The following is a 27,204-nucleotide window of genomic DNA, read 5'->3' on the forward strand; positions in this document are numbered from 1 at the left end:
ATGTTATTTCTCGAATATGCACTGTAATCTATATACTCTAACTTAGCATGTTAGCATGAAGCAAAAACGGACTCTTGTTAGCGAACCAAATTAACAAGAGATAATGTAAGGGTAGAGGCAAAGAAGCAACTGTGTTGTTTCTCGAACATCCAGTGTAATTTATTTACGTTAAAATAGCCCTGTTAAGCACGATACTGAAAAGGACTCTTGTTAGCGAATTAAGTAATCAATTGATAACGTAGAGGCAGGTAAAGAAACAACAGTGTTATTTCTCGACTATGCACTGTATACTATTTACGCTAACTTAGCCCTGATAAGCATGATGCCAAAAGGGACTCTTGTTAGCGAACTAGGTAATCAATCGAAAATGCAAAAGGGCAGGTGAAGAAACAACAGTTTTATTCCTCGAATATGCACTGTATACATACTATTAACGCTAACTTAGCCCTGACAAGCATGATGCTAGAAGCGACTCTAGTTAGCGAACTAAGTAATCAATCGATAACGTAAGAGGGCAGGTGAAGAAACAACAGTGTTAATTCTCGAATATGCACTGTATAATATTTTCGCTAACTTAGCCCTGGTAAGCAAAATGCTTACCGGGACTCTAGCTAGCGATCAGAGTAAACAATCGTTAAAGTAAAAAAAGGGCAGGTGAAGAAATCTTAATGTTTTTTTCTCGAATATGCACTGTATTCTAGATACGCTAACTGAGCTCTGATAGGCGTGAAGCTAGAAGGGACTCTTGTTAGCGAACCAAATCATCAAAAGATAATGTAACGGTACAGGCTAAGAAGCAACGGTGTTGTTTCTCGAACATCCAGTGTAATTTATTTACGTTAAAATAGCCCTGATAAGCATGATACTAAAAAAGACTCTTGTTAGCGAACTAAGTAATCAATTGATAACGTAAAGAGGCAGGTGAAGAAACAACAGTGTTATTTCTCGAATATGCACTGTAAACTATTTACGCTAACTTAGCTCTGATAGGCGTGAAGCTAAAAGGGACTCTTGTTAGCGAACCAAATTATCAAAAGATAATGTAACGGTACAGGCTAAGAAGCAACAGTGTTTTTTCTCGAACCTCCAGTGTAATTTCTTTACGTTAAAATAGCCCTGTAAAGCACGATACTGAAAAGGACTCTTGTTAGCGAACTAAGTAATCAATTGATAACGTAGAGGCAGATGAAGAAACAACAGTGTTATTTCTCGAATATGCACTGTATACTATTTACGCTAACTTATCCCTGATAGGCATGATGCTAGAAGGGACTCTTGTTAGCGAACTAGGTAATCAATCGAAAATGCAAAAGGACAGGTGAAGAAATAACAAAGTTATTCCTCGAATATGCACTGTATACATACTATTAACGCTAACTTAGCCCTGACAAGCATGAGGCTAGAAGCGACTCTAGTTAGCGAACTAAGTATTCAATCGATAATGCAAAAGGGCAGGTGAAGAAACAACAATGTTATTCCTCGAATATGCACTGTATACTATTTACGCTAACTTAGCTCTGATAGGCGTGAAGCTAAAAGGGACTCTTGTTAGCGAACCAAATCATCAAAAGATAATGTAACGGTACAGGCTAAGAAGCAACGGTGTTGTTTCTCGAACATCCAGTGTAATTTATTTACGTTAAAATAGCCCTGATAAGCATGATACTAAAAAGGACTCTAGTTTGCGAACCAAGTGAACAATTGATGATGTAAAAGGGCAGAGGAAGAAAAAACAATGTTATTTCTCGAATATGCACTGTAATCTACATACGCTAACTTAGCCCTGTTAGCATGAAGCTAAAAGGAACTCTTGTTAGCGAACCAAACTATCAAATGATAATGTAAAGGTAGAGGCAAAGAAGCAACGGTGTTGTTTCTCGAACATCCAGTGTAATTTCTTTACGTTAAAATAGCCCTGTAAAGCACGATGCTGAAAAGGACTCTTGTTAGCGAACTAAGTAATCAATTAATAACGTAGAGGCAGATGAAGAAACAACAGTGTTATTTCTCGAATATGCACTGTATACTATTTACGCTAACTTATCCCTGATAGGCATGATGCTAGAAGGGACTCTTGTTAGCGAACTAGGTAATCAATCGAAAATGCAAAAAGACAGGTGAAGAAATAACAAAGTTATTCCTCGAATATGCACTGTATACTATTTACGCTAACTTAGCTCTGATAGGCGTGAAGCTAAAAGGGACTCTTGTTAGCGAACCAAATCATCAAAAGATAATGTAACGGTACAGGCTAAGAAGCAACGGTGTTGTTTCTCGAACATCCAGTGTAATTTATTTACGTTAAAATAGCCCTGATAAGCATGATACTAAAAAGGACTCTAGTTTGCGAACCAAGTGAACAATTGATGATGTAAAAGGGCAGAGGAAGAAAAAACAATGTTATTTCTCGAATATGCACTGTAATCTACATACGCTAACTTAGCCCTGTTAGCATGAAGCTAAAAGGAACTCTTGTTAGCGAACCAAACTATCAAATGATAATGTAAAGGTAGAGGCAAAGAAGCAACGGTGTTGTTTCTCGAACATCCAGTGTAATTTCTTTACGTTAAAATAGCCCTGTAAAGCACGATGCTGAAAAGGACTCTTGTTAGCGAACTAAGTAATCAATTAATAACGTAGAGGCAGATGAAGAAACAACAGTGTTATTTCTCGAATATGCACTGTATACTATTTACGCTAACTTATCCCTGATAGGCATGATGCTAGAAGGGACTCTTGTTAGCGAACTAGGTAATCAATCGAAAATGCAAAAAGACAGGTGAAGAAATAACAAAGTTATTCCTCGAATATGCACTGTATACATACTATTAACGCTAACTTAGCCCTGACAAGCATGAGGCTAGAAGCGACTCTAGTTAGCGAACTAAGTATTCAATCGATAATGCAAAAGGGCAGGTGAAGAAACAACAATGTTATTCCTCGAATATGCACTGTATACTATTTACGCTAACTTAGCCCTGATAAGCATGATGCTAGAAGGGACTCTAGTTAGCGAACTAAGTAATCAATCGATAATGCAAAAGGGCAGGTGAAGAAATCACAATATTTTTTTTTCTCGAATATGCACTGTATTCTAGATACGCTAACTTAGCTCTGATAGGCGTGAAGCTAAAAAGGACTCTTGTTAGCGAGCCAAATTATCAAAAGATAATGTAACGGTACAGGCTAAGAAGCAACGGTGTTGTTTCTCGAACATCCAGTGTAATTTATCTACGTTAAAATAGCCCTGATAAGCATGATACTAAAAAGGACTCTTGTTAGCGAACTAAGTAATCAATTGATAACGTAAAGAGGCAGGTGAAGAAACAACAGTGTTATTTCTCGAATATGCACTGTAATCTTTATACGCTAACTTAGCCCTGTTAGCATGAAGCTAAAAGGGACTCTTCTTAGCGAACCAAATTATAAAATGATAATGTAAAGGTAGAGGCAAAGAAGCAACGGTGTTGTTTCTCGAACATCCAGTGTAATTTCTTTACGTTAAAATAGCCCTGATAAGCATGTTACTAAAAGAGATTCTTGTTAGCGAACTAAGTAATCAATTAATAACGTAAAAAGGTAGGTGAAGAAACAACAATATTCTTTCTCGAAAATGCACTGTATACTATTTACGCCAACTTAGCCCTGATAAGCATGATGCTAAAAGGGACTCTAGTTAGCTATCTAAGTTATCAATTGATAACGTAATAGGGCAGGTGAAGAAACAAGAGTGTTAATTCTTGAATATGCACTGTATACTATTTTCGCTAACTTAGCCCTGGTAAGCATCATGCTTACCGGGACGCTAGCTAGCGAACAACGTGAACAATCGATAATGTAAAAGGGCAGGTGAAGAAAAAACAACGTTATTTCTCGACTATGCACTGTAAACTACTTACGCTAACTTAGCCCTGATAAGCATGATGCTTACAGGTACTCTACTTTGCGAACCAAGTGAACAATCGATAATGTAAAAGGGTAGGTGAAGAAAAAACAATGTTAGTTCTCGAATATGCACTGTAATCTATATACGCTAACTTAGCCCTGTTAGCATGAAGCTAAAGGGGACTCTTGTAAGCGAACCAAATTATCAAATGATAATGTAAAGGTAGAGGCAAAGAAGCAACGGTGTTGTTTCTCGAACACCCAGTGTAATTTCTTTACGTTAAAATAGCCCTGATCAGCATGATACTAAAAGAGATTCTTGCTAGCGAACTAAGTAATCAATTAATAACGTAAAAAGGCAGGTGAAGAAACAACAACATTCTTTCTCGAAAATGCACTGTATACTATTTACGCCAACTTAGCCCTGATAAGCACGATGCTAAAAGGGACTCTAGTTAGCGATCTAAGTAATCAATTGATAACGTAAGAGGGCATGTGAAGAAACAACAGTGTTAATTCTCGAATATGCACTGTATACTATTTTCGCCAACTTAGCCCTGGTAAGCATCATGCTTACCGGGACTCTAGCTAGCGAACAAAGTGAACAATCGATAATGTAAAAGGGCAGGTGAAGAAAAAACAACGTTATTTCTCGAATATGCACTGTAAACTACTTACGCTAGCTTAGCCCTGATAAGCATGATGCTTACAGGGACTCTAGTTTGCGAACAAAGTGAACAATCGATAATGTAAAAGGGCAGGTGAAGAAAAAACAAGGTTATTTCTCGAATAAGCACTGTAATCTATATACGCTAACTTAGCCCTGATAGCATGAAGCTAAAACGGACTCTTTATAGCGAACCAAATTATCAAATGATAATGTAAAGGTAGAGGCAAAGAAGCAACGGTGTTGTTTTTCGAACATCCAGTGTTATTCAATTACGTTAAAATAGCTCTGATAAGCATGATACTAACAAGGACTTTTGTTAGCGAACTAAGTAATCAATTGATAACGTAGCGAGGCAGGTGAAGAAACAACAGTGTTAATTCTCGAATATGCACTGTAAACTATTTACGCTATCTTAGCCCTGATAAGCATGATGCTTACAGGGACTCTAGTTTGCGAACCAAGTGAACAACCGATAATGTAAAAGGGCAGGTGAAGAAAAAACAATGTTATTTCTCGAATATGCACTGTAATCTATACACGCTAACTTAGCCCTGTTCGCATGAAGCTAAACGGGACCCTTCTTAGCGAACCAAATTATCAAATGATAATGTAAAGGTAGACGCAAAGAAGCAACGGTGTTGTTTCTCGAACATCCAGTGTAATTTCTTTACGTTAAAATAGCCCTCATAAGCATGATACTAAAAGAGATTCTTGTTAGCGAACTAAGTAATCAATTAATAACGTAAAAAGGCAGGTGAAGAAACAACAATATTCCTTCTCGAAAATGCACTGTATACTATTTACGCCAACTTAACCCTGATAAGCATGATGCTAAAAGGGACTAGTTAGCGATCTAAGTAATCAATTGATAACGTAAGAGGGCAGGTGAAGAAACAACAGTGTTAATTCTCGAATATGCACTGTATAATATTTTCGCTAACTTAGCCCTGGTAAGCAAGATGCTTACCGGGACTCTAGCTAGCGAGCAGAGTGAACAATCGATAATGTAAAAGGGCATGTGAAGAAAAAACAATGCTATTTCTCGAATATGCACTGTATACTATTTACGCCAACTTAGCCCTGATAATTCTGATGCTTACAGGGAGTCTAGTTTGCGAACCAAGTGAACAATCGATAATGTAAAAGGGCAGGTGAAGAAAAAACAATGTTATTTCTCGAATATGCACTGTAATCTATATACGCTAACTTAGCCCTGTTAGCATGAAGCTAAAAGGGACTCTTGTTAGCGAACCAAAATATCAAATGATAAGGTAAAGGCAGAGGCAAAGAAGCAACGGTGTTGTTTCTCGAACATCCAGTGTAATTTCTTTACGGTAAAATAGCCCTGATAAGCATGATACTAAAAGAGATTCTTGTTAGCGAACTAAGTAATCAATTAATAACGTTAAAAGGCAGGTGAAGAAACAACAAAATTCCTTCTCGAAAATGCACTGTATACTATTTACGCCAACTTAGCCCTGATAAGCATGATGCTACAAGGGACTCTAGTTAGCGATCTAAGTAATCAATTGATAACGTAAGAGGGCAGGTGAAGAAACAACAGTGTTAATTCTTCGAATATGCACTGTATAATATTTTCGCTAACTTAGCCCTGGTAAGCAAGATGCTTACCGAGACTCTAGCTAGCGAACAAAGGGCAGGTGAAGAAAAAACAATGTTATTTCTCGAATATGCACTGTAATCTATATACGCTAACTTAGCCCTGTTAGCATGAAGCTAAAAAGGAATCTTGTTAGCGAACCAAAATATCAAATGATAAGGTAAAGGCAGAGGCAAAGAAGCAACGGTGTTGTTTCTCGAACATCCAGTGTAATTTCTTTACGGTAAAATAGCCCTGATAAGCATGAAACTAAAAGAGATTCTTGTTAGCGAACTAAGTAATCAATTAATAACGTAAAAAGGCAGGTGAAGAAACAACAATATTCTTTCTCGAAAAAGCACTGTATACTATTTACACCAACTTAGCCCTGATAAGCATGAGGCTTACAGGGAGTCTAGTTTGCGAACCAAGTGAACAATCGATAATGTAAAAGGGCAGGTGAAGAAAAAAAATGTTATTTCTCGAATATGCACTGTAATCTATATACGCTAACTTAGCACTGTTAGCATGAAGTTAAAAGGGACTCTTGTTAGCGAACCAAATTATCAAATGATAATGTAAAGGTAGAGGCAAAGAAGCAACGGTGAATAAGCATGATGCTTACAGGGACTCCAGTTTGCGAACCAAGTGAACAATCGATAATTTAAAAGGGCAGGTGAAGAAAAAAAATGTTATTTCTCGAATATGCACTGTAATCTATATACGCTAACTTAGCCCTGTTAGCATAAAGTTGAAAGGGACTCTTGTTAGCGAATCAAATTATCAAATGATAATGTAAAGGTAGAGGCAAAGAAGCAACGGTGAATAAGCATGATGCTTACAGGGACTCTAGTTTGCGAACCAAGTGAACAATCGATAATGTAAAAGGGCAGGTGAAGAAAAAACAATGTTATTTCTCGAATATGAACTGTAATCTATATACGCTAACTTAGCCCTGTTAGCATGAAGCTAAAAGGGACTCTTGTTAGCGAACCAAATTATCAAATGATAAGGTAAAGGTAGAGGCAAAGAAGCAACGGTGTTGTTTCTCGAACATCCAGTGTAATTTCTTTACGTTAAAATAGCCCTGAAAAGCATGATACTAAAAGAGATTCTTGTTAGCGAACTAAGTAATCAATTAATAACGTAAAAAGGCAGGTGAAGAAACAACAATATTTTTTCTCGAAAATGCATTGTATACTATTTACGCCAACTTAGCCCTGATTAGCATGATGCTAAAAGGGACTCTAGTTAGCGATCTAAGTAATCAATTGATAACGTAAGAGGGCAGGTGAAGAAACAACAGTGTTAATTCTCGAATATGCACTGTATAATATTTTCGCTAACTTAGCCCTGGTAAGCAAGATGCTTACCGGGACTCTAGCTAGCGAACAAAGTGAACAATCGATAATGTAAAAGGGCAGGTGAAGAAAAAACAATGTTATTTCTCGAATATGCACTGTAATTTATATACGCTAACTTAGCCCTGTTAGCATGAAGCTAAAAGGGACTCTTCTTAGCGAACCAAATTATCAAATGATAATGTAAAGGTAGAGGCAAAGAAGCAACGGTGTTGTTTCTCGAACATCCAGTGTAATTTCTTTACGTTAAAATAGCCCTGATAAGCATGATACTAAAAGAGATTCTTGTTAGCGAACTAAGTAATCAATTAATAACATAAAAAGGTAGGTAAAAAAACAACAATATTCTTTCTCGAAATTGCACTGTATACTATTTACGCCAACTTAGCCCTGATAAGCATGAGGCTTACAGGGAGTCTAGTTTGCGAACCAAGTGACCAACCGATAATGTCAAAGGGCAGGTGAAGAAAAAACAATGTTATTTCTCGAATATACACTGTAATCTATATACGCTAACTTAGCCCTGTTAGCATAAAGTTGAAAGGGACTCTTGTTAGCGAATCAAATTATCAAATGATAATGTAAAGGTAGAGGCAAAGAAGCAACGGTGAATAAGCATGATGCTTACAGGGACTCCAGTTTGCGAACCAAGTGAACAATCGATAATTTAAAAGGGCAGGTGAAGAAAAAAAATGTTATTTCTCGAATATGCACTGTAATCTATATACGCTAACTTAGCCCTGTTAGCATAAAGTTGAAAGGGACTCTTGTTAGCGAATCAAATTATCAAATGATAATGTAAAGGTAGAGGCAAAGAAGCAACGGTGAATAAGCATGATGCTTACAGGGACTCCAGTTTGCGAACCAAGTGAACAATCGATAATTTAAAAGGGCAGGTGAAGAAAAAAAATGTTATTTCTCGAATATGCACTGTAATCTATATACGCTAACTTAGCCCTGTTAGCATAAAGTTGAAAGGGACTCTTGTTAGCGAATCAAATTATCAAATGATAATGTAAAGGTAGAGGCAAAGAAGCAACGGTGAATAAGCATGATGCTTACAGGGACTCTAGTTTGCGAACCAAGTGAACAATCGATAATGTAAAAGGGCAGGTGAAGAAAAAACAATGTTATTTCTCGAATATGAACTGTAATCTATATACGCTAACTTAGCCCTGTTAGCATGAAGCTAAAAGGGACTCTTGTTAGCGAACCAAATTATCAAATGATAAGGTAAAGGTAGAGGCAAAGAAGCAACGGTGTTGTTTCTCGAACATCCAGTGTAATTTCTTTACGTTAAAATAGCCCTGAAAAGCATGATACTAAAAGAGATTCTTGTTAGCGAACTAAGTAATCAATTAATAACGTAAAAAGGCAGGTGAAGAAACAACAATATTTTTTCTCGAAAATGCATTGTATACTATTTACGCCAACTTAGCCCTGATTAGCATGATGCTAAAAGGGACTCTAGTTAGCGATCTAAGTAATCAATTGATAACGTAAGAGGGCAGGTGAAGAAACAACAGTGTTAATTCTCGAATATGCACTGTATAATATTTTCGCTAACTTAGCCCTGGTAAGCAAGATGCTTACCGGGACTCTAGCTAGCGAACAAAGTGAACAATCGATAATGTAAAAGGGCAGGTGAAGAAAAAACAATGTTATTTCTCGAATATGCACTGTAATTTATATACGCTAACTTAGCCCTGTTAGCATGAAGCTAAAAGGGACTCTTCTTAGCGAACCAAATTATCAAATGATAATGTAAAGGTAGAGGCAAAGAAGCAACGGTGTTGTTTCTCGAACATCCAGTGTAATTTCTTTAGGTTAAAATAGCCCTGATAAGCATGAAACTAAAAAAGATTCTTGTTAGCGAACTAAGTAATCAATTAATAACGTAAAAAGGCAGGTGAAAAAACAACAATATTCTTTCTCGAAAAAGCACTGTATACTATTTATGCCAACTTAGCCCTGATAAGCATGAGGCTTACAGGGAGTCTAGTTTGCGAACCAAGTGACCAACCGATAATGTCAAAGGGCAGGTGAAGAAAAAACAATGTTATTTCTCGAATATACACTGTAATCTATATACGCTAACTTAGCCCTGTTAGCATGAAGCTAAAAGGGACTCTTGTTAGCGAACCAAATTATCAAATGATAATGTAAAGGTAGAGGCAAAGAAGCAACGGTGTTGTTTCTCGAACATCCAGTGTAATTTCTTTAGGTTAAAATAGCCCTGATAAGCATGAAACTAAAAGAGATTCTTGTTAGCGAACTAAGTTATCAATTAATAATGTAAAAAGGCAGGTGAAGAAACAACAATATTCTTTCTCGAAAAAGCACTGTATACTATTTACGCCAACTTAGCCCTGATAAGCATGAGGCTTACAGGGAGTCTAGTTTGCGAACCAAGTGAACAATTGATAATGTAAAAGGGCAGGTGAAGAAAAAACAAGGTTATTTCTCGAATATGCACTGTAATCTATATACGCTAACTTAGCCCTGTTAGCATGAAGCTAAAAGGGACTCTTGTTAGCCAACCAAAATATCAAATGGTAAGGTAAAGGTAGAGGCAAAGAAGCAACGGTGTTGTTTCTCGAACATCCAGTGTAATTTCTTCACGTTAAAATAGCCCTGATAAGCATGATACTAAAAGAGATTCTTGTTAGCGAACTAAGTAATCAATTAATAATGCAAAAGGCAGGTGAAGAAACAACAATATTCTTTCTCGAAAAAGCACTGTATACTATTTACGCCAACCTAGCCCTGATAAGCATGATGCTAAAAGGGACTCTAGTTAGCGATCTAAGTAATCAATTGATAACGTAAGAGGGCAGGTGTAGAAAAAACTGTGTTAATTCTCGAATATGCACTGTATAATAATTTCGCTAACTTAGCCCTGGTAAGCATGATGCTTACCGGGACTCTAGCTAGCGAACAAAGTGAACAATCGATAATGTAAAAGGGCAGGTGAAGAAAAAAAAACAATGTTATTTCTCGAATATGCACTTTAATCTATCTACGCTAACTTAGCCCTGTAAGCATGAAGCTAAAAGGGACTCTTGTCAGCGAACCAAATTATCAAATGATAATGTAAAGGCAGAGGCAAAGAAGCAACGGTGTTGTTTCTCGAACATCCAGTGTAATTTCGTTACGTTAAAATAGCCCTGATAAGCATGAAACTAAAAGAGATTCTTGTTAGCGAACTAAGTAATCAATTAATAACGTAAAAAGGCAGGTGAAGAAACAACAATATTCTTTCTCGAAAAAGCACTGTATACTATTTACGCCAACCTAGCCCTGATAAGCATGATGCTAAAAGGGACTCTAGTTAGCGATCTAAGTAATCAATTGATAACGTAAGAGGGCAGGTGTAGAAAAAACTGTGTTAATTCTCGAATATGCACTGTATAATAATTTCGCTAACTTAGCCCTGGTAAGCATGATGCTTACCGGGACTCTAGCTAGCGAACAAAGTGAACAATCGATAATGTAAAAGGGCAGGTGAAGAAAAAAAAAATGTTATTTCTCGAATATGCACTGTAATCTATCTACGCTAACTTAGCCCTGTAAGCATGAAGCTAAAAGGGACTCTTGTCAGCGAACCAAATTATCAAATGATAATGTAAAGGCAGAGGCAAAGAAGCAACGGTGTTGTTTCTCGAACATCCAGTGTAATTTCGTTACGTTAAAATAGCCCTGATAAGCATGAAACTAAAAGAGATTCTTGTTAGCGAACTAAGTAATCAATTAATAACGTAAAAAGGCAGGTGAAGAAACAACAATATTCTTTCTCGAAAGTGCACTGTATACTATTTACGCCAACTTAGCCCTGATAAGCATGATGCTCCCAGGGACTCTAGTTTGCGAACCAAGTGAACAATCGATAATGCAAAAGGGCAGGTGAAGAAAAAACAATGTTATTTCTCGAATATGCACTGTAATCTATATACAATAACTTAGCCCTGTTAGCATGAAGCTAAAAGGGAATTTTGTTAGCGAACCAAATTATCAAATGATAATGTAAAGGTAGAGGCAAAGAAGCAACGGTGTTGTTTCTCGAACATCCAGTGTAATTTCTTTACGTTAAAATAGCCCTGATAAGCATGATACTAAAAGAGATTCTTGTTAGCGAACTAAGTAATCATTTAATAACGCAAAAAGGCAGGTGAACAAACAACAATTGTAATTGTAAGAGGGCAGGTGAAGAAACAACAGTGGTAGTTCTCGAAAACGCACTGTATACAATTTACGCCAACTTAGCCCTGATAAGCATGATGCTAAAAGTGACTATTTAGCTATCTAAGTAATCAATTGATATTGTAAGAGGGCAGGTGAAGAAACAACAGTGGTAGTTCTCGAATATGCACTGTATACTATTTTCGCTAACTTAGCCCTGGTAAGCATGATGCTTACCGGGACTCTAGCTAGCGAACAAAGTGAACGATCAATAATGTAAAAGGACAGGTGAATAAAAAACAATGTTATTTCTCGAATATGCACTGTAATCTAAATACGCTAACTTAGCCCTGTTAGCATGAAGCTAAAAGGGACTCTTGTTAGCGAACCAAATTATTAAATGATTATGTAAAGGTAAAGGCAAAGAAGCAACGGTGTTGCTTCTCGAATATCCAGTGTAATTTATTTACGTTAAAATAGCCCTGATAAGCATGATACTAAAAAGGACTCTTGCTAGCGAACTAAGTAATCAATTGATAACGTAAAGAGGCAGGTGAAGAAACAACAGTGTTATTTCTCGAATATGCACTGTAAACTATTTACGCTAACTTAGCCCTGATAAGCATGATGCTTACAGGGACTCTAGTTTGCGAACCAAGTGAACAATTGATGATGTAAAAGGGCAGGTGAAGAAAAAACAATGTTATTTCTCGAATATGCACTGTAATCTATATACGCTAACTTAGCCCTGTTAGCATGAAGCTAAAAGGGACTCTTGTTAGCGAACCAAATTATCAAATGATAATGTAAAGGTAGAGGCAAAAAAGCAACGGTGTTGTTTCTCCAACATCCAGAGTAATTTCTTTTCATTAAAATAGCCCTGATAAGCATGATACTAAAAGAGATTCTTGTTAGCGAACTAAGTAATCAATTAATAACGTAAAAACGCAGGTGAAGAAACAACAATATTCTTTCTCGAAAATGCACTGTATACTATTTACGCCAACTTAGCCCTGATAAGCATGATGCTTACAGGGACTCTATTTTGCGAACCAAGTGAACAATCGATAATGTAAAAGGGCAGGTGAAGAAAAAACAACATTATTTCTCGAATATGCACAGTAAACTACTTACGCTAACTTAGCCCTGATAAGCATGGTGCTTACAGGGACTCTAGTTTGCGAACCAAGTGAACAATCGATAAAGTAAAAGGGCAGGTGAAGAAAAAACAATGTTATTTCTCGAATATGCACTGTAATCTATATACGCTAATTTAGCCCTGTTAGCATGAAGCTAAAACGGACTCTTGTTAGTGTACCAAATTATCAAATGATAATGTAAAGGTAGAGGCAAAGAAGCAACGGTGTTGTTTCTCGAACATCCAGTGTAATTTCTTTACGTTAAAATAGCCCTGATAAGCATGATACTAAAAGAGATTCTTGTTAGCGAACTAAGTAATCAATTAATAACATAAAAAGGTAGGTAAAAAAACAACAATATTCTTTCTCGACATTGCACTGTATACTATTTACGCCAACTTACCCCTGAAAAGCACGATGCTAAAAGGGACTCTAGTTAGCGATCTAATTATTCCATTGATAACTTAAGAGGGCAGGTGAAGAAACAACAGTGTTAATTCTCGAACATGCACAGTATATTATTTTCGCCAACTTAGCCCTGGTAAGCATGATGCTTACCGGGACTCTAGCTAGCGAACAAAGTGAACAATCGATAATGTAAAAAGGCAGGTGAAGAAACAACAGTGTTATTTCTCGAATATGCACTGTATACTATTTACGCCAACTTAGCCCTGATAAGCATGGAGCTAGAAGGGACTCTAGTTAGCGAACTAAGTAATCAATCGATAATGCAAAAGGTCAGGTGAAGAAACCAATGTTTTTCTCTCGAATATGCACCGTATTCTAGATACGCTAACTTAGCCCTGTTAGCATGAAGCTAAAAAGGACTCTTGTTAGCGAACCAAATTATCAAATGATATTGTTTAGGTGGAGGCAAAGAAGCAACGGTGTTGTTTCTCGAACATCCAAAGTAATTTATTTACGTTAAAATAGCCCTGATAAGCATGATACTAAAAAGGACTCTTGTTAGCAAACTAAGTAATCAATTGATAACGTTAAGACGCAGGTGAAGAGACAACAGTGTTATTTCTCGAATATGCACTGTGAACTATTATGCCAACTTATCCCTGATAAGCATGATGCTAAAAGGGACTCTAGTTTGCGAACCAAGTGAACAATCGATAATGTAAAAGGGCAGGTGAAGAAAAAACAATGTTATTTCTCGAATATGCACTGTAATCTATATACGCTAACTTAGCCCTGTTAGCATGAAGCTAAAAGGGACTCTTGTTAGCGAACCAAATTATCAAATGATAAAGTAAAGGTAGAGGCAAAGAAGCAACGGTGTTGCTTCTCGAACATCCAGTGTAATTTCTTTACGTTAAAATAGCCCTGATAAGCATGATACTAAAAAGGACTCTTATTAGCGAACTAAGTAATCAATTGATAACGTAGAGGCAGGTGAAGAAACAACAGTGTTATTTGTCGAATATGCACTGTAAACTATTTACGCTAACTTAGCCCTGATAAGCATGATGCTAAAAGGGACTCTAGTTTGCGAACCAAGTGAACAATCGATAATGTAAAAGGGCAGGTGAAGAAAAAACAATGTTATTTCTCGAATATGCACTGTAACCTATATACGCTAACTTAGCCCTGGTAGCATGAAGCTGATAGGGACTCTTGTTAGCGAACCAAATTATCAAATGATAAAGTAAAGGTAGAGGCAAAGAAGCAACGGTGTTGCTTCTCGAACATCCAGTGTAATTTCTTTACGTTAAAATAGCCCTGATAAGCATGATACTAAAAAGGACTCTTGTTAGCGAACTAAGTAATCAAATGATAACGTAGAGGCAGGTGAAGAAACAACAGTGTTATTTCTCGAATATGCACTGTAAACTATTTACGCTAACTTAGCCCTGATAAGCATGATGCTTACAGGGACTCTAGTTTGCGAACCAAGAGAACAATTGCTGATGTAAAAGGGCAGGTGAAGAAAAAACAATGTTATTACTCGAATATGCACTGTAATCTATATACGCTAACTTAGCCCTGTTAGCATGAAGCTAAAAGGGACTCTTGTTAGCGAACCAAATTATCAAATGATAATGTAAAGGTAGAGGCAAAAAAGCAACGGTGTTGTTTCTCCAACATCCAGAGTAATTTCTTTACATTCAAATAGCCCTGATAAGCATGATAGTAAAAGAGATTCTTGTTAGCGAACTAAGTAATCAATTAATAACGTAAAAAGGCAGGTGAAGAAACAACAATATTCTTTCTCGAAAATGCACTGTATACTATTTACGCCAACTTAGCCCTGATAAGCATGATGCTTAAAGGGACTCTATTTTGCGAACCAAATGAACAATCGATAATGTAAAAGGGCAGGTGAAGAAAAAACAACGTTATTTCTCGAATATGCACTGTAAACTACTTACGCTAACTTAGCCCTGATAAGCATGATACTAAAAGAGATTCTTGTTAGCGAACTAAGTAATCAATTAATAACATAAAAAGGTAGGTAAAGAAACAACAATATTCTTTCTCGACATTGCACTGTATACTATTTACGCCAACTTGCCCCTGATAAGCACGATGCTTACAGGGACTCTAGTTTGCGAACCAAGAGAACAATTGCTGATGTAAAAGGGCAGGTGAAGAAAAAACAATGTTATTACTCGAATATGCACTGTAATCTATATACGCTAACTTAGCCCTGTTAGCATGAAGCTAAAAGGGACTCTTGTTAGCGAACCAAATTATCAAATGATAATGTAAAGGTAGAGGCAAAAAAGCAACGGTGTTGTTTCTCCAACATCCAGAGTAATTTCTTTACATTCAAATAGCCCTGATAAGCATGATAGTAAAAGAGATTCTTGTTAGCGAACTAAGTAATCAATTAATAACGTAAAAAGGCAGGTGAAGAAACAACAATATTCTTTCTCGAAAATGCACTGTATACTATTTACGCCAACTTATCCCTGATAAGCATGATGCTTAAAGGGACTCTATTTTGCGAACCAAATGAACAATCGATAATGTAAAAGGGCAGGTGAAGAAAAAACAACGTTATTTCTCGAATATGCACTGTAAACTACTTACGCTAACTTAGCCCTGATAAGCATGATACTAAAAGAGATTCTTGTTAGCGAACTAAGTAATCAATTAATAACATAAAAAGGTAGGTAAAGAAACAACAATATTCTTTCTCGACATTGCACTGTATACTATTTACGCCAACTTGCCCCTGATAAGCACGATGCTAAAAGTGACTCTAGTTAGCGATCTAAGTATTCCATTGATAACGTAAGAGGGCAGGTGAAGAAACAACAGTGTTAATTCTCGAACATGCACTGTATACTATTTTCGCCAACTTAGCCCTGGTAAGCATAATGCTTACTGGGACTCTAGCTAGCGAACAAAGTGAGCAATCGATAATGTAAAAAGGCAGGTGAAGAAAAAACAATGTTATTTCTCGAATATGCACTGTATACTATTTACGCCAACTTAGCCCTTATAAGCATGAAGCTAGAAGGGACTTTAGTTAGCGAACTAAGTAATCAATCGATAATGCAAAAGGTCAGGTGAAGAAACCAATGTTTTTCTCTCGAATATGCACCGTATTCTAGATACGCTAACTTAGCCCTGTTAGCATGAAGCTAAAAAGGACTCTTGTTAGCGAACCAAATTATCAAATGATATTGTTTAGGTGGAGGCAAAGAAACAACGGTGTTGTTTCTCGAACATCCAAAGTAATTTATTTACGTTAAAATAGCCCTGATAAGCATGATACTAAAAAGGAGTCTTGTTAGCAAACTAAGTAATCAATTGATAACGTACAGACGCAGGTGAAGAGACAACAGTGTTATTTCTCGAATATGCACTGTGAACTATTATGCCAACTTAGCCCTGATAAGCATGATGCTAAAAGGGACTCTAGTTTGCGAACCAAGTGAACAATCGATAATGTAAAAGGGCAGGTGAAGAAAAAACAATGTTATTTCTCGAATATGCACTGTAATCTATATACGCTAACTTAGCCCTGTTAGCATGAAGCTAAAAGGGACTCTTGTTAGCGAACCAAATTATCAAATGATAAAGTAAAGGTAGAGGCAAAGAAGCAACGGTGTTGCTTCTCGAACATCCAGTGTAATTTCTTTACGTTAAAATAGCCCTGATAAGCATGATACTAAAAAGGACTCTTATTAGCGAACTAAGTAATCAATTGATAACGTAGAGGCAGGTGAAGAAACAACAGCGTTATTTGTCGAATATGCACTGTAAACTATTTACGCTAACTTAGCCCTGATAAGCATGATGCTAAAAGGGACTCTAGTTTGCGAACCAAGTGAACAATCGATAATGTAAAAGGGCAGGTGAAGAAAAAACAATGTTATTTCTCGAATATGCACTGTAATCTATATACGCTAACTTAGCCCTGTTAGCATGAAGCTAAAAGGGACTCTTGTTAGCGAACCAAATTATCAAATGATAAAGTAAAGGTAGAGGCAAAGAAGCAACGGTGTTGCTTCTCGAACATCCAGTGTAATTTCTTTACGTTAAAATAGCCCTGATAAGCATGATACTAAAAAGGACTCTTATTAGCGAACTAAGTAATCAATTGATAACGTAGAGGCAGGTGAAGAAACAACAGCGTTATTTGTCGAATATGCACTGTAAACTATTTACGCTAACTTAGCCCTGATAAGCATGATGCTAAAAGGGACTCTAGTTTGCGAACCAAGTGAACAATCGATAATGTAAAAGGGCAGGTGAAGAAAAAACAATGTTATTTCTCGAAAATGCACTGTAACCTATATACGCTAACTTAGCCCTGTTAGCATGAAGCTGAAAGGGACTCTTGTTAGCGAACCAAATTATCAAAGGATAAAGTAAAGGTAGAGGCAAAGAAGCAACGGTGTTGCTTCTCGAACATCCAGTGTAATTTCTTTACGTTAAAATAGCCCTGATAAGCATGATACTAAAAAGGACTCTTGTTAGCGAACTAAGTAATCAATTGATAACGTAGAGGCAGGTGAAGAAACAACAGTGTTATTTCTCGAATATGCACTGTAAACTATTTACGCTAACTTAGCCCTGATAAGCATGGTGCTTACAGGGACTCTAGTTTGCGAACCAAGTGAACAATTGATGATGTAAAAGGGCGGGTGAAGAAAAAACAATGTTATTTCTCGAATATGCACTGTAATCTATATACGCTAACTTAGCCCTGTTAGCATGAAGCTAAAAGGGACTCTTGTTAGCGAACCAAATTATCAAATGATAAAGTAAAGGTAGAGGCAAAGAAGCAACGGTGTTGCTTCTCGAAAATCCAGTGTAATTTCTTTACGTTAAAATAGCCCTGATAAGCATGATACTAAAAAGGACTCTTATTAGCGAACTAAGTAATCAATTGATAACGTAGAGGCAGGTGAAGAAACAACAGCGTTATTTGTCGAATATGCACTGTAAACTATTTACGCTAACTTAGCCCTGATAAGCATGATGCTAAAAGGGACTCTAGTTTGCGAACCAAGTGAACAATCGATAATGTAAAAGGGCAGGTGAAGAAAAAACAATGTTATTTCTCGAAAATGCACTGTAACCTATATACGCTAACTTAGCCCTGTTAGCATGAAGCTGAAAGGGACTCTTGTTAGCGAACCAAATTATCAAAGGATAAGTAAAGGTAGAGGCAAAGAAGCAACGGTGTTGCTTCTCGAACATCCAGTGTAATTTCTTTACGTTAAAATAGCCCTGATAAGCATGATACTAAAAAGGACTCTTGTTAGCGAATTAAGTATTCAATTGATAACATAGAGGCAGGTGAAGAAACAACAGTGTTATTTCTCGAATATGCACTGTAAACTATTTACGCTAACTTAGCCCTGATAAGCATGATGCTTACAGGGACTCTAGTTTGCGAACCAAGTGAACAATTGATGATGTAAAAGGGCAGGTGAAGAAAAAACAATGTTATTTCTCGAATATGCACTGTAATCTATTTACGCTAACTTAGCCCTGTTAGCATGAAGCTAAAAGGGACACTTGTTAGCGAACCAAATTATCAAATGATAATGTAAAGGTAGAGGCAAAAAAGCAACGGTGTTGTTTCTCCAACATCCAGAGTAATTTCTTTACATTAAAATAGCCCTGATAAGCATGATACTAAAAGAGATTCTTGTTAGCGAACTAAGTAATCAATTAATAACGTAAAAAGGCAGGTGAAGAAACAACAATATTCTATCTCGAAAATGCACTGTATACTATTTACGCCAACTTAGCCCTGATAAGCATGATGCTTACAGGGACTCTATTTTGCAAACCAAGTGAACAATCGATAATGTAAAAGGGCAGGTGAAGAAAAAACAACGTTATTTCTCGAATATGCACTGTAAACTACTTACGCTAACTTAGCCCTGATAAGCATGGTGCTTACAGGGACTCTAGTTTGCGAACCAAGTGAACAATCGATAAAGTAAAAGGGCAGGTGAAGAAAAAACAATGTTATTTCTCGAATATGCACTGTAATCTATATACGCTAATTTAGCCCTGTTAGCATGAAGCTAAAACGGACTCTTGTTAGTGTACCAAAATATCAAATGATAAAGTAAAGGTAGAGGCAAAGAAGCAACGGTGTTGTTTCTCGAACATCCAGTGTAATTTCTTTACGTTAAAATAGCCCTGATAAGCATGATACTAAAAGAGATTCTTGTTAGCGAACTAAGTAATCAATTAATAACATAAAAAGGTAGGTAAAGAAACAACAATATTCTTTCTCGACATTGCACTGTATACTATTTACGCCAACTTACCCCTGATAAGCACGATGCTAAAAGGGACTCTAGTTAGCGATCTAAGTATTCCATTGATAACGTAAGAGGGCAGGTGAAGAAACAACAGTGGTAATTCTCGAACATGCACTGTATACTACTTTCGCCAACTTAGCCCTGGTAAGCATGATGCTTACCGGGACTCTAGCTAGCGAACAAAGTGAACAATCGATAATGTAAAAAGGCAGGTGAAGAAAAAACAATGTTATTTCTCGAATATGCACTGTATACTATTTACGCCAACTTAGCCCTGATAAGCATGATGCTAAATGGGACACTAGTTAGCGAACTAAGTAATCAATCGATAACGTAAGAGGGCAGGTGAAGAAACAACAGTGTTAATTCTCGAACATGCACTGTATACTACTTTCGCCAACTTAGCCCTGGTAAGCATGATGCTTACCGGGACTCTAGCTAGCGAACAAAGTGAACAATCGATAATGTAAAAAGGCAGGTGAAGAAAAAACAATGTTATTTCTCGAATATGCACTGTATACTATTTACGCCAACTTACCCCTGATAAGCACGATGCTAAAAGGGACTCTAGTTAGCGATCTAAGTATTCCATTGATAACGTAATAGGGCAGGTGAAGAAACAACAGTGTTAATTCTCGAACATGCACTGTATACTACTTTCGCCAACTTAGCCCTGGTAAGCATGATGCTTACCGGGACTCTAGCTAGCGAACAAAGTGAACAATCGATAATGTAAAAAGGCAGGTGAAGAAAAAACAATGTTATTTCTCGAATATGCACTGTAATCTATTTACGCTAACTTAGCCCTGTTAGCATGAAGCTAAAAGGGACACTTGTTAGCGAACCAAATTATCAAATGATAATGTAAAGGTAGAGGCAAAAAAGCAACGGTGTTGTTTCTCCAACATCCAGAGTAATTTCTTTACATTAAAATAGCCCTGATAAGCATGATACTAAAAGAGATTCTTGTTAGCGAACTAAGTAATCAATTAATAACGTAAAAAGGCAGGTGAAGAAACAACAATATTCTATCTCGAAAATGCACTGTATACTATTTACGCCAACTTAGCCCTGATAAGCATGATGCTTACAGGGACTCTATTTTGCAAACCAAGTGAACAATCGATAATGTAAAAGGGCAGGTGAAGAAAAAACAACGTTATTTCTCGAATATGCACTGTAAACTACTTACGCTAACTTAGCCCTGATAAGCATGGTGCTTACAGGGACTCTAGTTTGCGAACCAAGTGAACAATCGATAAAGTAAAAGGGCAGGTGAAGAAAAAACAATGTTATTTCTCGAATATGCACTGTAATCTATATACGCTAATTTAGCCCTGTTAGCATGAAGCTAAAACGGACTCTTGTTAGTGTACCAAAATATCAAATGATAATGTAAAGGTAGAGGCAAAGAAGCAACGGTGTTGTTTCTCGAACATCCAGTGTAATTTCTTTACGTTAAAATAGCCCTGATAAGCATGATACTAAAAGAGATTCTTGTTAGCGAACTAAGTAATCAATTAATAACATAAAAAGGTAGGTAAAGAAACAACAATATTCTTTCTCGACATTGCACTGTATACTATTTACGCCAACTTACCCCTGATAAGCACGATGCTAAAAGGGACTCTAGTTAGCGATCTAAGTATTCCATTGATAACGTAAGAGGGCAGGTGAAGAAACAACAGTGTTAATTCTCGAACATGCACTGTATACTACTTTCGCCAACTTAGCCCTGGTAAGCATGATGCTTACCGGGACTCTAGCTAGCGAACAAAGTGAACAATCGATAATGTAAAAAGGCAGGTGAAGAAAAAACAATGTTATTTCTCGAATATGCACTGTATACTATTTACGCCAACTTAGCCCTGATAAGCATGATGCTAAAAGGGACACTAGTTAGCGAACTAAGTAATCAATCGATAATGTAAAAGGGAAGGTGAAGAGACAATCCAATTTCTCGAATATGCACTGTATTCTATATACCCTAACTTAGCCCTGATAAACAGGAAGCTAAGAGGGACTCTTGCAAGCGAACTGAATTATCAAATGATAATGTAAAGGTAGAGGCAAAGAAGCAACGGTGTTACTTCTCGAATATGCACTGTAGTCTATACACGCTAACTTAGCCCTTATTAATATGAAGCTCAAAGGGACTCTTGTGAGCCAACTAAATTAACAAATGATAATGTAAAGGTAGAAGCAAAGAAGCAACGGTATTGTTTCTCGAACATCCAGTGTAATTTATTTACGTTAAAATAGCCCTGATAAGCATGATACTAAAACGGACTCTCTTTAGCGAACTAAACAATCAATTGATTAAAGCAAAAGGGCAGGTGGAGAAACAACAACATTATTTCTTGAATTTGCATTGTACTCTATATACGCTCACTTAGCCCTGATAAGCAGGAAGCTAAGAGGGACTCTTGCAAGCGAACTAAACTATCAAATGATAATGTAAAGGTAGAGGCAAAGAAGCAACGGTGTTACTTCTCGAATATGCACTGTATTCTATATACGCTAACTTAGCCCTGATTAATATGAAGCTCAAAGGGACTCTTGTGAGCAAACTAAATTATCAAATGATAATGTAAAGGTACAGGCAAAGAAGCAACGGTGTGGTTTCTCGAACATCCAGTGTAATTTAATTACGTTAAAATAGCCCTGATAAGCATGATACTAAAAAGGACTCTTATTAGCGAACTAAGTAATCAATTGATAACGTAGAGGCAGGTGAAGAAACAACAGTATTATTTCTCGAATATGCACTGCATACTATTTACGCCAACTTAGCCCTGATAAGCATGATGCTAAAAAAGACTAGTTAGCGAACTAAGGAATCAATCAATAACGCAAAAGGGCAGGTGAATAAACCACAATGTTATTTCTCGAATATTCACTGTATTCTATATACACTAACTTGACCTTGATAAGCATGATGCTAAAAGGGACTCTAGTTAGCGAACTAAGTAATCAATCGATAAGGCAAACGGGCAGGTGAAGAAATAACAGTGTTATTTCTCGAATATGCAACATACTATTTAAGGTAATTTAGCCCTGATAAGCATGATGCTAAAAGGGACTCTAGTTAGCGAACTAAGTAATCAATCAATAACGCAAAAGGGCAAGTGAAGAAACCACAAGGTTATTTCTCGAATATTCACTGTGTTCTATATACGCTAACTTAGCCCTGATAGGCGTGAAGCTAAAAGGGACTCTTGCTAGCGAACTAAATTATCAGATGATAATATTAAGGTAGAGGCAAAGAAGCAACGGTGTTGTTTCTCGAACATCCAGTGTAATTTATTTACGTTAAAATAGCCCTGATATGCATGCTACTAAAAAGGACTCTTTGGCGAACTAAGTAATCAATTGATGACGCAAAAGGGCAGGTGAAGAAACAACAATATTATTTCTTGAATACGCACTGTATTCTATATGCGCTAACTTAGCCCTGACAAGCGGGAAGCTAAAAGGGACTCTTGCTAGCGAACTAAATTATCAGATGATAATATTAAGGTAGAGGCAAAGAAGCAACGGTGTTGTTTCTCGAACATCCAGTGTAATTTATTTACGTTAAAATAGCCCTGATATGCATGCTACTAAAAAGGACTCTTTGGCGAACTAAGTAATCAATTGATGACGCAAAAGGGCAGGTGAAGAAACAACAATATTATTTCTCGAAAATGCACTGTATTCTACATACACGTAACTTAGCCCTGATAAGCATGAAGCTAAAAGGGACTCTTCTTAGCGAACTAAATCATCAAATGATAATGTGAAGGTAGAGGCAAAGACGCAACGGTGTTGTTTCTCGAACAACCAGTGTAATTTATTTACGTTAAAATAGCCCTGATATGCATGCTACTAAAAAGGACTCTTAGGCCACTAAGTAATCAATTGATAACGCAAAAGGGCAGGTGAAGAAACAACAAAATTACCCTCCGGTATGACAGGTGCAACCCTTTCTTGACTTGCAACCTAATATAGCGATAGATCGAGATAGTCCTAACTTCAAATCTTTGATTTCTCTTTACTATTTTGGATACCAATAAAGCAGTTCTGCAGTACCTGGTATATTTGGACAAGTCCATCGACTGAAGCTAGTGCCAATATAAGTCCTTCCCGTTGGGGTCCAAATTTGACACCAATTACGGAAGCCTGGCAATCGACTATAAGATTGCGTTGCGTCCACACTGTGGCAGTTTCACTGTTGGAATCGGCCGAAGTCTCTTCGAATACGATGGCCTTTCTGTCGAACGAGCATGTTGCAATAACCTATGAGACAAAAACAAAATCATTAGGTTGCTTGGAAAACGATAATGAACTAACAAAAATATCATATTTGTCAAGCAGAAGCTTAAAATGCTATTGAATTTGACCAATAGTAAATTTTGCCCCATAAAAACAAAAAACTGATGAGCACATTTTCTGCCTGACATCGATGAAGTCAGTTTTAACAAAGAGAGCATGTTCGTTTATGCCAAGAACTAATCTATTGTGAAATGGATTATTTGTTCCAAACTTCCGAGAAAGGATAGGCGACCATCTGAAGTTTATTGATACACTCAAAACTGAAAAAGATATTTCACCAGTGACCATTTTTTATTAAGTTCTGCGACTTAGTGTAGGCGACGATTTAATCCACCTCAGAAATCATTCAAGACTGATTTGAGTCAAGTTAATTGATTCAAATGTTAGATTAGCAGGCGCAAAACATGCCGCACTTAACTTATCAGGACGTGCATAACATAGTGTAACTTTGTATGTTTTTGTCTATTTTATTACCAAAAACTACATCAGACTCGTCAAGAGGTAGTCAGATATTTCATTGCTTCGCCCTGATAACAATCATTTAATTTTCGAAACAACAACGTAACATCAAGTTATACCAGATAAGGTATGAAGCAACAAGCTTCAAAAACAAAAGTTCCGAAAATTGCACTTTTCGAACTGTCAGACGCACTGTCAAATACGAAGTGATACCTTTAGCCTCTGAAAAAGCTTTTATTAGATAAATTAGAGTCACCCTATTCAATTTGGAATAATTTCTGAGCCGGTTAAACACACGGCGTCAAAAAAACTGAAATACGAGAATTTATTATTTAGATGTTTCCGGTTCAGAAAGTTTCGGATCCCTAATTTTTTGAAAAATAAGCACAGGTAAAAGATGTTTTATTTTTGAGTTTTTGAGCTCAGGACACTTTTATCCTTCAATTGAATTTTTAAAAAACTTAAATTTCGAATTAAAAATTCGGAAAAAAATTTCAGATACTTTTATAGAAAGTAAGACAAACATAGCTTACTTTCATAGTTGGGACTTTTACTTACATAGTTGGGAAAGTGCAAATAAATTCATCGAAAACGATTTTTTCCAATTTTCGAACTTTCGGGGACATTTTGAAAAATCTACACATTTTCTCAAAAAGCTAACAAGGCTTAAAAAATCTAATTTAATAATTTAAGCGCGATCAAGATATAGGCCTTTATGCACAAACACACGACATTAATCTAACCAAATTTCCCTCGATTCACGGACCAGTTCTCGTTGAGATGTGAAATCAGCTGCATCTATTGCAGCAGGATTGTTTTCAAAACGATATCCCTAACACTTAAGCCATGAGTCCTTGGCTCCTTTGCTGTTAGAAAATTCTGTTCCAATAAAGCTTTTATGCGCAAAATTACTATTGGCATTTGAGATTTTGAGTCAATTAGCAGAGAGGGTACAGTCATAGAAAAGGGAATACAGGGAGTTGTTTACGAGGAACGGTGAATCAGACACAGTAGGATCAGTGTTGTCGTATCGCAGATCAACTCAATTTGATTGCGTTACTTTGCATCGTATTTCCAAATAAATTTTTTGCAGGTCAACAAAATTATTACGGTCACCGGTGATTTCAAATTCAAGCATTGGTCCATTAGGTGAATAGACAGGTCCAATTTTTTGATCGAAAGCGTTTTCAAAAGTAATCAAAAGGGGTTGTTTTTCAAACAAATCCAGAGAGCTATGGGTAGCTTCATTGGTTAACAAATTAGCGATCATTTTTTATGTTTGAGAAAAAATCTGCTCGACTTCTCACTGGTCTGGTTTTTCTTCGAACGGTTGTTTTTCTTTTTCAAGCCCCTACTGACCTTCTTCTTCGTAATCCATTCATTGGTGTCTTTCGACGACGTCTACCACTGCCGAGTTGTTTTCTTGCAGTTTTTGTGACAGTGTTTTTCAATGCTTGCTTAGGAGACTTCTTTTTCATAGCGACATCAATCAGTTCTGGCGCTGCACTCATCAAAAGTTCTCTGCCCAGTTTTTTCGCAGCCGGTAGAATAACCCGTCGTGCAAACTGTATAGCAACACGACCAATACCAGCAGCCAAAGCGCCAAATCCACTGCCGCGTTGTCGGTAGTGTCCAGAGAAATGAGGAAGTGAAGCTTGCTTTGCATAATATTGTTCCATTGGTTTTCAATCAAAGCGCTTGAATTTTAGAGTCAACACAACTTTACCAGTTCCTGCAAAGGGCACTAGTCTTCCAGTTTCTGTGCGCAACTGTACCGATATTGATTTTACAGATGAGGTGAATAATTTTTTGTAGTCTAAATTAGTGAAGTTTTTTCGATGATTAGGTTCAATGCTGCAGGCACTACCGTTTTTGATGCGTCTATTTGAATCAATGACGCGTAATAATGGGGCCTTTGCATCACCAACAGTTTGGTATTGAATAATGTCAATATAGACAAAAATTAGACTTGTCCCACTTGATAAGTCATATGGGAAATGAGATTCGTACAGTTCGTTTCCCTCATAAGATGCATCGAAGGAGGGTATCATTTTGTAACCAATGTGATATTCACCGTTCTCATCACGTTTTGCATTGTAGCCTAACAGACTGGGTATTTGGGGACTTGGGAATGAGATTCCTTCATTTGCGTTCATCCAAATGCTCATGCTATTCGTGATTTCTTGAGGACTTGCATCGAAATGAATTTTGTCTTGGAGTTTTGTTTTTATCTCATTAATCAATTGTTCTAGTGTACTCTCCTGATTTGATAAAAACTTTTTCGCCATAGTAAGGTCTGGAAATTGTATTCCGATTGCCAGTGTTGGATTTACTGGCTACTACTTCGGATGCTCTGAAGTACGTAAATTCCTCATCAGTTACATTGTTTAATTTTGTTGGGAAAATTATTTCTGAGAGAGCAACTCTCCAATCTCCGTCTAAAGCTAATTCTTCTTTACAAAAATTTCTAAAACTGGCCAAAGTGTTGTCTGGCAAATAATCCATTGATGCTGTTGAAATCAAATGTACAGTAAACTCATCACTGCCCATTTTCGTTATAATCAGCTTTGTTTCCAATTAACTAAGTTCTTTTTCATCAAATTTTTCGTTGATTTCTTTATCCGCATCAATGAGACTGTATTTTGGAGGGTTTACAGTAGGAATGGCAACTATTTCAAAAACTTCGTCTGTAAAAATCTGCTTGTAACCTTTTCTGAAAGGCAAGTCAGTTTTCGCTGTTCGCACATAGTCACCAACATAAAATTTTGGTTTCTGTACCAACTTCGATGAACTGTTTGCTATTAATGAAACTAAAGCAGGTACATGTTTTCTTGTGACCTTGTTTGGA

The 27,204-nt window shown here is 36.9% G+C and overlaps 2 protein-coding genes across 3 annotated transcripts in view; both read right to left on the reverse strand.

The window, feature by feature from the left end:
• The window catches only part of LOC134844937 (spermatogenesis-defective protein 39 homolog), a 350,820-nt gene that overhangs the window by 98,057 nt on the left and 225,559 nt on the right, over nt 1–27,204 (reverse strand). The window lies entirely within an intron of this gene.
• The window catches only part of LOC134856766 (nucleoporin SEH1-like), a 142,547-nt gene that overhangs the window by 72,269 nt on the left and 43,074 nt on the right, over nt 1–27,204 (reverse strand). For both annotated transcript variants that reach the window (XM_063873036.1, XM_063873037.1), the window contains exon 2: nt 23,655–23,861. In XM_063873036.1, the coding sequence (XP_063729106.1) occupies nt 23,655–23,861 (207 nt within the window). The remainder of the gene's footprint in view (nt 1–23,654; nt 23,862–27,204) is intronic.

This window comes from Symsagittifera roscoffensis, chromosome 1 (genome assembly GCF_963678635.1).
Source record: "Symsagittifera roscoffensis chromosome 1, txSymRosc1.1, whole genome shotgun sequence".
NCBI lineage: Eukaryota > Metazoa > Xenacoelomorpha > Acoela > Convolutidae > Symsagittifera > Symsagittifera roscoffensis.